Source organism: Aquila chrysaetos, chromosome 2 (genome assembly GCF_900496995.4).
Source record: "Aquila chrysaetos chrysaetos chromosome 2, bAquChr1.4, whole genome shotgun sequence".
Lineage (NCBI taxonomy): Eukaryota > Metazoa > Chordata > Aves > Accipitriformes > Accipitridae > Aquila > Aquila chrysaetos.
Window position 1 is genome coordinate 37,871,698 of NC_044005.1, and position 12,879 is coordinate 37,884,576.

The window sequence follows — 12,879 nt, forward strand, 5'->3', positions numbered from 1 at the left end:
TTTCAAAGTTAAAAGTTGGGCAGTTAGGAAGTAAAGTGACAGAATTTGTCTGTACGATGCAAAGTTGCATTGATGTGAAAGCATTACTCTGTCACGGCTGAGTAGTGTCAATAAATGATTGAACTGGTTTTAGCTAGTGCATGAAAGATACTGTAACGTCTTCTAAAACTGGAAGAAACTGATGTTTTGGATACAGAAACATGTATTGAAAAGATCTTAGGAACAGTGAAATAAAGGGAAAATGTTTTACACTGGATTTTGTTATATTGTTAACTATTATTGTTAAGTATTGTAAACCATTAATTAAGTAGTAAAATCAAATTCCAGAGGAAAAGGTAAACGTGATATATTTAATACTCCTCATTCAGTGTAGATTAGGAATTTTGCTGTCTTCCATTTCAGTGCTCTGTGCTGCAGCAGTCTCAGCAAAGTACTTTCCATCTTCCCATTGAGAAACCTTTTCATCCAATTGTTTCCATGACAATCTTGGAGAAAAAAAAAAAGTGATTTGTGCCAGGAGTTAAATAATCCTGTATAAGAAATTGTTTGACAGAATGCACAGTAGGTCACTTTGGCTTTCAAAATCTGTTCAGTTGTTCAGTTCCAATGAACGCATCATTCGTGTGTGCCTAGATTGACAACTGTTCAGACTCTGAACACATGAATTGCGTCACTGGATCTCATGAAAGAATCCTTTCTCTGAGTTTTTAGGTTATGGCAGAAGTACTTTAAAGCTGTTGTTATTAGAGGTGCTTTATCATTTACTTAGGGAGTAAAGATTCTGTGTAAGGGAATCTTAAGTGAAAGTAAAGTAGTTTTTGTAATTCTAGTATTGCCGTGGTATATTATTGAAAAATTATCACTCAGTAGTCCATCCTTTGTAGTGTAGAAGGTGTATTTTAGGAAAGTGGGGTTTTTTAATCTTCAACATTGAGGATTTGAGATCTGAAATTGTTTGGAGGAGCTACTTTACCTGTGGCAGAAACTGACTGGAGTTTTAGAAGTACAAATATTTCATATGCAATATTTGCTCTTGGCAGAAGGTAGCAAATGATAGGAAACGACATACAACATTCTCAAAAGAAATGAGTTCCACATCTCAATCTCAGTAGCAAATGCATTGGAGCTAAAGCATTGCAAAATATTTATTTAGAGAAGTGAAATTGCAAATAAAAACTTTAGTTTTTTTCACTGCCCAAGAGACTGGGCAAGTTCTTAAGAGAAAACAACATACATTTCTACCTGGTGGCCTCATTCTTTGTGTGTACTGATGAGGATCTCTAAGGAATAGTGTCTTTTCCTGTGATACTAATATCACAACTAAGCAAAAGTAACAGGTTTGTTTCTCTTATGTAGTTCTAGACTTCCTTGCTTAATATACTCCCCCCCCCACCTCCTCCCCTATGTATAAAGAATCCAAGTTTGGCACTAGTTTTGTATGAAATGAAGCTAATTGTACTCTGACTCCCCGTTGGTATAGATACAAAGTCTAGAAGATAGTACACATAACCAGAAGCACTGTACAGGGTATTGTTTTAATGAGACAGTGCTCCCTAGTTACTATACCGTTAGTTAAAGCGCATTACATTGTCGGTTGCATTAATTGTAGAATTCTTATTGATACTCTTATTGTGGTATTGTAGATATTCTTATTGATACTCATTTCTCTCATTTCTGCTGTATGGTTCTGTGATTTTCAGACAACAAAACTTTTTACTTCTCAGGTTTTGTTCCACTTCTTAAATTTTTAAAGAATTTTGCAAAAGTTGTGCTGGATTGCGTAGAGTTTTACATTTTATATTAAATATAAAGCAGTTTGGAGTAACTGAGGGAAAACTTACAAGAATAATAACGATCAATAGATAAAACTTTAACAGTGTTTTTGTAATAGCAGAATGGTGTCACTACCTTTACCAGCAAGTCTTCAGCTGTAGTACTTTTATTGAACAGCAAGGGATTCATTCTTACATGAAGTGGAGTTGAAGTGGGAAGCACAGCAGCTTGCACATGCAAAAGAGGTCTGAAAAAGGAAGTAGGCACCTGACCCTTCTTTGTAAGCAAGTGCAGTGGCTTGTTTGCAGCTGTTGTTTTAACAAGCTAATCCTCCCGACCTCTCCACCTTTGCAAATACTCTGCCTTTTGACACTGGCTTACCAGAAGCCATTATACAGCTGTAACATACTGCATCTGGTGGGCTGCACACATCTTCATAGAGCCTAAATGCATTCCTCATAGTGCAGAAAAGCATTTAGTAAGCATTTTTTTTGTTTGGTTAACTGTTTCTGAAAATGATTGTTCTACTGGTTTTCTGACAGTGTAAGGGGGTGGGCAGTATCATAAAATTAAGATCAGTTTGTATGGCATAAATATTTTATACATATTTACTATCTTAAAACTTTGTTTAGCAATCAGGATTTAAATAATAATTATTATTATTATTATTATATACTTAATATATATTAGAAGTGATATTTAGAAGATGCACATGGTTTGGTTGCCCAGATGCATCAATTTCAGTAACATTTCTATTACACAAATGGGGCAGGCAAATCACTGATCTATGAAGTTTATGTAAATCAAATGCAACCATGTTTAGCTCAAAACTTAGATACAAACCTAGTGAGGTGCAGGAACAAGTTAGAAATTCCACAGTGTTGCTTTCTCTAGTATATTAATTTAAATTTTCAGCTTCTTTATGGTGTATAAAAATGTAAAGCATCCTCCCCAAAATGTTTTGCAAGCTGTACATAAAAATGAAACTGAGTGTTATGAAGTAAATCTTTTGATTAGTTTGATTTCAGTTGAAGAAAACAAGCTCTTTTAAGGAAAGTTGGAATAAACACTGAAATCTTTGTTAACTAATATACACTTAGGTAATTCTTTGTTTACAAAAATAACTATCATTGGAGTCCAACTATTAAAAATTAAATATATTCATGGCTTGATCATGTATAAGTCATTGAGTATTGTCAGACATACTTCTACCAGCTAGTTGTTTTTTACGGTCATATACACAGTGGAATTGTACTGGTAGAATTGTTTCCTGATATTGATTTATACACAAGAAGGACATTGAATTAGCTCCTGACCTCTGAGTCTCATGCCATAGGCATTAGGTTACAATAAATAGTTTGATGAATCCCAGTGAAGAGAGCAAGGGAATTTGGAGGAGGCAAGTTGCAGGCAGAGGGGATCATGGATATGGGGTGAAGTAGATAAAACAGACTCTGTATTTAATCTAATCTAACAGCAGTTATTGCTGTGACACTTTTGTTCCTCACCCAGAAAAATTCTGTAGAGTCATTCTGTGATGTTTGGGATCTTGGTGGCAGCAGAGTCACTGCCAATATACTGAGAATGCAAGCAAACTTCAAATCAGCATTCTTGTGCTGCAGAATTATTGTCAGTGGAAATGCGTTATTGGTGCGTGCAGATACACCAGCTTGTAGAGTTCGGTTTTAGTTGGCTACGTTAATCAGGGTTTCATCCACCTTTGGCTGTTTGTAGATTTGAGTTGGGAGAAGAAAAGGAAAAAGAACATGTAATCAGGTCAGTTATTGGAGGAATATGTACCAAGCTCACCACTGATAAGAGGGAAAGGCGATAGACTAAGCCACCCTAATATGTGTAGAAATATTTTGTTTTATTTTATGTAAAATAATTCTATAAAAGTGTGGGAGAGCTCTCAGCATGTGTCTATGTGTGTCTGACACGTATAGCTGCATTTAACATCAAAAAGACCCAACAAGAACATCAAAACAGAGATTCACCAGACTCAGGCTGAGTTTCTTACTGTACATTAAAATTGACAGAAGCCTGGATGGTCACTTCATGAGGAGGAACAAACACATGCATCAGGGGCAGCACTGACCAGATTACTACCTAGCCACCACCAGTCCGTCCTGTGATCCCACACATAGTGACTGGTGCTTACTTTAGCCTAATGTCAGTTAATCTCCACTACTCTGGGACTATAAAACCGTTGAGTTTTTACAGGCCCACATCATTAGCACTAATGGATAACTTATTGTTGAGGAAATTTATTGTTGTGGGTATGAATCTGTCAAAAGCTCTAGAATGACAGCAAACACCTACTTCTGGGATCCACCCTGTCCAGAAGCAGCTATTCATTGCCCTCTGGATGCAGGCCGATCTTGATTTACATGGATCTGTGACAACAACTTGACATCAAGAAGTCAGTGGTAATCATAACTGCATACATGTGAAAGGACAGCCATTGCATGGTGTATCTCTAGCTGCAGCACCCCAGTGATGTGTTAGGGCCACTATATTGTTAGAAAGATAATAATTTTGATGACAAGTTGAGAGACTTCTACAAACCTGCTTGACTTTGGTTGCTTTGCAGCAATAGCATATGTGAACGGTTTTATCCATTTGTCAAATTAACTGAGCAATTAGCCAAAGAAATTTGATTTTGGAGAACATAAGAGAGCATGGTTCCTGTCAAGCCTTCCATCGATAAAAAAGACACAGAATATCATCACACAGGTTATTGGGGGCATGGAATAAGAAAAATTTAAGGAAAGACAGCATGATGGTGAGAATGAGTGACTCAAAACAGATCCTTATCCAAAAACTTTTCAGTGTATTGAAAGAAAGCAGCTGCTGCAACCTGTATTTCTTATTGTACTAAGAGAAGAAATAGATAAGTGGTTTTTAGGTGAGAAGCTCTGATCAGTCTACCTCCATGTAAGCTCTATTTTCTCCCCTGCAACATAAGAGTAGGGAAGTAGACAATAAGCTGAAATACCTGACTTGTGAATAGAAATTACAGGCACACATGTTATCTCCATCAGAGGTATACTGAATAACCTTGAAGAAGGTATCTCATCTCCAAGCTGAGAAATGCAATTTTTGTTCCTAAAGTATGCACTTCTTAAACAACTGGTTGACAGACGTGACTGACATTTTTCTTGCCTGTTTGACTGATCTGTCTCTGTAGTTCTTTGTCCAGCCTTCTGAGGTTTGACTGTGGTCTGTGAGCTCTGTTGCAGAGGGTATATAGGTATTTCTTTGGTTAGACCCTTCCAGAACTTCTGCTTTCAATGGAAAGCTCAAATAGGTAATAAAATGCTATCTATGCTAATTCTATAATCTGTTAAATATAAATTATCTGGAAATTTGTCTATTAATTTGCATAAATAGCTTTATGATATGCTATGCAGAGTCATAGATTTTAACTTTTTCAACAGAAATTATATTTTCAGCAGAGGCAACCTCAGTCATCTTAATTTAATCGAATTTATTATGACTTCATAGTCTCATATTTGCATTTTAGTTGAAGAGATAAAACTGTATTACCGTCCCAAAACTGCTGAAGAGTACATGAAATGTCTCAGATCATTACTTACTATTGAGGTCAAACTTTGCTATGCTTAATAGCTGAAAGACAAAGGCAAGGAGTTTCTGAACATTTCAAGAAGAGTAGTCCTAGGTCATCACAGAATCATAGAATGGTTTGGGTTGGAAGGGACCTTAAAGATCTTCTAGTTCCAACCCCCCCCCGCCATGGGCAAGGACACCTTCCACTAGACCAGGCTGCTCAAAGACGCATCCAGCCTGGCCTTGAACACTTGCAGGGATGGGGCATCCACAGCCTCTCTGGGCAGCCTGTTCCAGTGCCTCACCACCCTCACAGTAGAGAATTTCTTCCTTATAGCTAATCTAAATCTACCATCTTTCACTTTAAAAAAATTAGCCCTCATCCTATCACTACATGCCCCTGTAAAAAGTCCCTCTCCAGCTTTCTTGTCGGCCCCCTGTAAGGCTACAGGCTGCTATAAGGTCTCCCTGGAGCCTTCTCTTCTCCAGGCTAAGCAACCTCAACTCTCTCAGGCTGTCCTCATAGGGGAGGTGCTCCAGCCCCCTGATCATCTTCGTGGCCCTCCTCTGGACCCGCTCAAGCAAATCCATGTCTTTCTTATGTTGTGGGCCCCAGAGCTGAACACAGTCCTCCAGCTGGGGTCTCAGGAGAGTGGTGCGGAGGGGGAGGATCACCTCCCTCAACCTGCTAGCTGCACTTCTTTTGATGCAGCCCAGAATGCGATTGGCTTTCTGGGCTGCAAGCGCACATTGCTGGCTCATATTCAGGTTTTTGTCCACTAATACCCCCAAGTCCTTCTGCTCAGGGCTGCTCTCAATCCACTCATTGCCCAGCCTGTTGTATTTGTGCTTGGGATTGCTGCGACCCATTTGCAGGACCGTGCTCTTGGCCTTGTTGAACCTCATGAGGTTTGTACGGGCCCACCTCTCAAGCCTGTCGAGGTCCCTCTGGATGGCATCCCTTCCCTCCAGCGTGTCGACCGCACCACTGAGCTTGGGGTCATCAGCACCCTTTCTGAGGGTGCGTTCAATCCCACTGTCCATGTCACCAACAAAGATGTTAAACAGTGCTGGTCCCAATACCGACCCTGTCGAACGCCACTCATCACTGCTCTCCACTTGGACATCAAGCTGTTGACCGCAACTCTTTGAGTGCGACCACCCAGCCAATTCCTTATCCACCCAGTGGCCCATCCGTCAAATCCATGTCTCTGATGTAGAGACAAGGATGTCGTGCAGGACAGTGTCAAATGCTTTGCACAAGTCCAGGTAGATGACATCTGTTGCTCTTCCCTTATCCACCAACGCTGTAACCCCGTCATAGAAGGCCACCACATTTCTCAGGCACGATTTGCCCTTGGTGAAGCCATGTTGACTGTCACCAATCACCTCCTTATTTTCCATGGGCCTTAGCATAGTTTCCAGGAGGACCCGCTCCATGATCTTGCCGGGCACAGAGGTAAGACTGACTGGCCTGTAGTTCCCCGGGCCTTCCTTTTTTCCCTTGTTAATAATGGGAGTTATGTTTCCCCTTTTCCAGTCAGTGGGAACTTCCCCGATCTGCCATGACTTCTCAAGTATGATGGATAATGGCTTGGCCACTTCATCTGCCAGTTCCCTCAGGACCTGCGGATGCACCTCATCAGGTCCCATGGACTTGTGCACCTTTGGGTTCCTTAGATGGTCTTGAACCTGATCTTCTCCTACAATGACCAGTTCTTCATTCTCCCAGTCCCTGCCTTTGCCTTCTGCGACTTGCATCTTTTAATTAAATTAGTCTGCAGTGGCTTTATCCTCCAGACATTGACTGGGAGGGCTTCCACAGGTTAGGAACTGAACTGACATAATTTCTATGGAGGCAAAGAAAGGCAGTGAAGCAGCAGAGAACTCTGTGAAACCAATTGGCAATGAGCCATCTGTTAAGCAACCACAACTACGTCAAAGATATCTAAAAATATATCAGTTGGTTTGGGAACATAATGCCCTAACTCCAATAAAAAGGCACTTTGAAAACAATAAAAAATTTGTTTTAAAATAAATTGCATTTATTCATATAGCAATGAAATAGAAGAACTGTTCTCATAGACGTTGTTATTAAGTCCCGAATAGTTCCACGAAATTTTTATTTAATTGTTAATGTCTACTTTTCCACTCTGGAGCAGAAACTACCGTTTTATTTTAGTCCCATTGTCTCTCTCCCTGGTTCCCCCGCAGCCTGACACTGTCATGGTTTAACCCCAGCTGGCAATTAAGCACCATGCAGCCACTTGCTCACTACCCCCTGCAATGGGATGGGGGAGAGAATCGGGGGAAAAAAAGGTAAAACTCGTGGGTTGAGATAAAGTCACTTTAATAGGACAGAAAAGGAAGGGAAAATAATGCTAATAATAATAAAATACACAGAATAAGTGATGTACAGTACAATTGCTTACCGTCTGCTGACCGATAGCCAGCCAATCCCCAAGCCCCCAAGCCATGGTGTTCCCCCAGCCAGCTCCCCCCCAGTTTATATACTGGGCATCATGTAATATGGTGTGGAATACCTTTTTGGCTCATTTGGGTCAACAGTCCTTGCTGTGTCCCCTCTCAGTTTCTTGTGCACTCCCAGCCTCTGCTGGCAGGGTGGCATGAGAAGCTGGAAAGTCCTTGACTTAGTATAAACACCGCTTAGCAAAAACTAAAACATCAGCATGTTATCAACATTGTTCTCATCCTAAATCCAAAACACAGCACTATACCAGCTACTAAGCAGAAAATTAACTTTATTCCAGCTGAAACCAGGATACACTTCTATCATGTCCTGTCTTCCTTGTTCCTTCTCCGATGTTTTTCCCTCCTGTATTGTCTGTCCAAGCTGCCTTGTGCAGTCATTTTCAATTCAATTGCCCTCACTTTACTCTCATTCCTGCCCTTCTGACAATCCTGCTGCTTGGACTTGCTCTCTGCAACTCTTCCTTTCACTTAGCCTTCTTTCTTTCCCCATTCCCTTCTCCTGTCTAAATTATAAATCCTCCTTTTTTTGCAACCTTCAAACTGGCCTTTCTGCATTTCTGTCTCTCTCCTGAACTCTTGCTTTTATCTTCAGATGTTTCTACTCCTGTGGAACCCCTTTCGTCCACCTCCATCTTGTATGCATCTGTCTTCTTTGCACTACCACCTTACAGGGGAGAAACTGGGGACACTTTTTTGCTGTCATTTTAGTATTTTATGGAAATTTACTCCAGTATTTTCCACCTACTTTTTGTATAGTCATCAGCCTCAGGTGTGAGAAATCAGTGCATGGCTTCAGTCCTGATGAAGGCATCAGCGTGACAGCTCTGAATGAAATCTCCTCGTCATTTTTTCCTGCTTCTGCCCACATAGTAGTGTCGTCATCGCTGTTGCAATAGAGCCAGGGGCAACAGCTTTGATTTGTGATTCATTTTGTGCCCACTATATGGCCCCCTGCAGCAGGCAAAAGCTGGCTGATGGTGAGACTACCAAGAAAAAATTGCCCGTGAAGCAAAGTTTGACAATCTTAATTCAGCTTTGTGTCATGGTTTAACCCAGCAGGCAGCTAAACACCACACAGCTGTTCGCTCATGCCCCCCACTCCACAGTGGGATGGGGGAGAGAATCAGAAAAAAAAAGTAAAATTTGTGGGTTGAGATAAAGACAGTTTAATAGGACAGAAAAGGAAGGGAAAATAATAATAATAATAATAATAACAACAACAACAGTAAACCAAGTGATGAGCAATGCAGTTGCTCACCACCTGCCGACCAATGCCCAGCCACTTCCTGAGCCGTGGCCCCTTGCCAGCTTTCCCCCTAGTTTATACACTGAGCATGACGTCATATAGCATGGAATATCCCTCTGGCCAGTTTGGGTCAGCTGTCCTGGCTGTGCCCCCTCCCAGCTTCTTGTGCTCCCCCAGCCTACTCGCTGGTGGTGTGAGAAGCTGGAGAGTCCTTGACTTAGTGTAAACGCTGCTTAGCAACAACTAAAACATCAGTATTACCAACATTATTCTCATCCTAAATCCAAAACACTACTAGGAAGAAAATTAACTCTGTCCCAGCTGAAACCAGGACACCTTGCTAGAGTACTGGTAAAATGTGAAGGTGCTGCGTCACTAATTCTTTAATAGTTTGCATGCAGGTAGATGTTGGTACCAGACAGTTAACTCCTGAGCTGGACACAGGTGAAAACCTAGTTTTGACATGTCTCTTCCACCCTTCCTTCAAACCTGAAAGAAGTATTAGAAAACCTGGCCATCAGCACTTTGGTACATTGTTAGGTGAAACAAAGAGTTGTTACAGATAGGTACAAAGTATCTGCAAATCACTGCAGCACTGCTAATTTCATTCATATATGTATAGCTAATTAAGAGTGTGCTTCCCAGTGTGATGGTGATTTCAGTTCCTGTACACTGCACGTTTTAAGTCATGTCATTTGAGGACATTCCAGGAGTGGACTTTCCAGTGGCTGATTTCAAGAGCAGATGTCACTGTAAAAGTTGTTTACTTAGCAGCAGCCTTTTTTGGTTACATCCATCCAGTCAGGCTGCAAATATGAAAACAGGAAGCATTCCCCTGTTTGTAGAAGTCTGCCTGCAGTAATAAGTACAAGCATGTATATTTTGAAACAAGTATTTTTAGAAACTTCTGTTGAGGGCTGTACTGCTGTTTGGACTTTCTGCCCTTTCAGATTTTGTTGCTTAGCCTATACATTTTTAATAATCCCATTGCCTGCCAGCAGTGATGTTTTGTGAAGGTCATTTTTCTTGTGAAGTTGGAGAATGGACTTGAATTTCATTGAAGGACTCCCTGAGCTGCAGGATTGTTGTTTATGGAACTCTCTTGCATCTTGTACTACCTTTGAAGCCTGTTTAGAATTTTAACTAATGATATCTTCAAAGTGTCACTGTGCTCAAGGGCAAAAAAAGAAATCTCAAAATGCACTTTATATTTAAAACCAGTTTTGAATAGCTTTGAAGCATGGAATTAGCTAAAAATAAAAGGCATAGATATAGACTTACTATGTATGCACACACAGAATTCCATGTTTCACCAACTTTTTCATTGTCAGCAAAGTGTCCCTTCACCATTGCAATGCCTTTTTCTTCTATACTATAAAAATCATCAGGTCTATGGATAGTCTTAGGAATTTTTAATGTCATTGATAATTTAATACCTCAGCAGGTATCTTTAGGCAATCTCCCCCAGTGGAGAGGTTTTAGTTTTGTCTACATCATTCCTAGCCTCCTGCTTCTCATTTCCCCTGTGTAGAAATGCAGACACTGGGTTGTATTTCTATGCCTTTTCTGTTTCTGAGTAGAAGATGGCAGATACTAAAACCAACATGCTATGCTTGAAATATGCTTGAGTCTGTGGTGTCAGCTACTGAATTAAAATTGCTTGGTTTTGTATAAACCAAAGTTCCTGCTTCCCACAACTGAGCACGTATCAAGTTTGCTTATTAATAAAACATCTGGAGGCTTACTTGGTAGCTGTGTCTGATGTCTTCTGATACTGACATATTCTTTTAAAACATGTTAAATGTTAGTGGCAATGTTTGAGAATATGGCCACTTAAATATCTATACTGTTCAGGGATATTTTTTTCTGTTTTATTTATTGCTTCCTGGAAGTGTTTTAGCTGTAGAGCTAGTATAGGACTCCTGGATCCTTCTCATAGGGATGCCATTGGGTTAATTCTGTCATTTTCCTTCTCTATGACTTTGTTTTTCTATTTGTAAACTAGGAGCTTACAAAAGTACAAGTATGTTATTTATAATTTAATCCTTCCCACAAAATAATTTGTCTGGTTTTCTTCCATTTTATTCTTTTGCTATATCAAACTGCCAAGAAAACTTAGCTTATTCAGAGTGTCCTTGTATTTAAGATGTGCTTTTCTATTTCTGTTTTGATAGCTGTATCGTCAAAGCGTTGTAGTTTGGCTGGATGTTTTACAATGGATTTCACAGTTTTATGGGCATTGCTAACATTTTAGTTGTGCCAAATAACTTAGAATCTTGTTTCAGAACATGAAACAAGATGATCCACTGAACAGCAACTACTGTGAGGGAAATGAAGAGAGGGTAGGACTGTAACCTGCCTTTGAAGCGTTAACGTCCTAACTAAAGTTAGAGGTTGGGAGGCTGGACGGATTGTGCATTTGAGAAAATCTGCATTAGGAAGTAAGGACAGAATGTTGTGCACATCCCAGAAAAATAATTTTCCATCTGATTCCGTATGTGGAAAAAGGACTAAAAATACAAGAATTTTCAGACTCTGCTTCCAGGCTTCTCGATGCCCACTGCATATGGACCGCTTGTGAATAAAAGCCACCAGCCTGTTTGGAACTGCTGTTTTGCTGACATGATCAGAAGGGAAGGCCTCAGCCTCTGGCCATTATCATTACCATTTTACTATTTTCCTGCCTGCCTGCTACATGGGCTTCCCTTTGCAAGTTTTTTTTTCTGTCTTCTGCGCAGACCGATTCACCCTTCTCATGTCTGGGAATAGCTCAACAGGAAAATGCACGTGAGATTGATGAGGAAGAGAAGGCAGTTATATTTGGTCTTTTCTTTGCTTATTCCCAAACATTCTTTCCTTTCTGTTAGAGGGAGTTGATGTTATATATGTGATGTTGGTTAACATTTCCTATATATATAGGGTCCTGACTTTTAACATTTTCTATAAGAATCTTTACAGTACAGCTAACAGTGCTTCTTCCCAACCCCTTGTCTTTCCCTGTTTTACATAACCAAGAGAAACTTCTTTAATGTATTTCAGTACTGAGAATTTAGCAACGACGTCTCTTGGCAGAAACAAAAAAAGGAGATATTCTTACCCAAATTTTAGCTGGTTTCATATTTTTCTTGTCCTTGTACTTCTTCACTCACTTTGCTATTTAATCTTTGATTGCAGGCCACTAAAGAAGTAATAGAGCGAGAAGCCCCAGGGATGGCCCTGGCAATGCTGATGGGATCACTTAATGTTACTCCTCTAGGCATGCTCTCTAGGTAAGACTATTTCCTTTAAAATATGAGGTGAACTATTTCCTTAGAAATAAACATTGTCATGAAATGACTATACACAAATAAGTGAAGATTGCCATTGTTATCAAGACTAGAAGTCTTAACTTCAGAGAAGTGGCCAAATTCGAAGAATGGTAATTGCATTCTCTCATTTAATTCCCTTTGTCTCCATTAGACACTGTATCCTCCTGTATTTTCTGTGCCAGGTTTTTTGTAATATTGATGCATGCTTTTAAACAGCTGTCTTTTCATCCTAAGGCTGTGGCATTTCAGTGGTGAGTGAAGAATTCTTCTATATGTTGTTCATCAAGTACTAAAATGCTTTGTTTAGCAAAAAACCCTTTGATAAATACAAATGTATTGTTTTGATATTGCTTTTATTCCAGTATCAGCAACAGCTCTCTGAATAAGTTAAATGGTATTTTATCCCATGCTTTCAGATATAGTACTATAACTCCTAGAGTTTGGTATTTCCTACTAAATAATTAGTAACTGTTTCTCTGCCTGTTGTTG

General features: G+C 39.9%; 1 protein-coding gene across 13 annotated transcripts in view; it reads left to right on the plus strand.

Annotated features, from left to right (window-relative positions):
- The window catches only part of GPHN (gephyrin), a 316,516-nt gene that overhangs the window by 180,270 nt on the left and 123,367 nt on the right, over nt 1–12,879 (plus strand). For all 13 annotated transcript variants that reach the window (XM_030040768.2, XM_030040830.2, XM_030040792.2 and 10 more), the window contains one exon: nt 12,257–12,351. In XM_030040768.2, the coding sequence (XP_029896628.1) occupies nt 12,257–12,351 (95 nt within the window). The remainder of the gene's footprint in view (nt 1–12,256; nt 12,352–12,879) is intronic.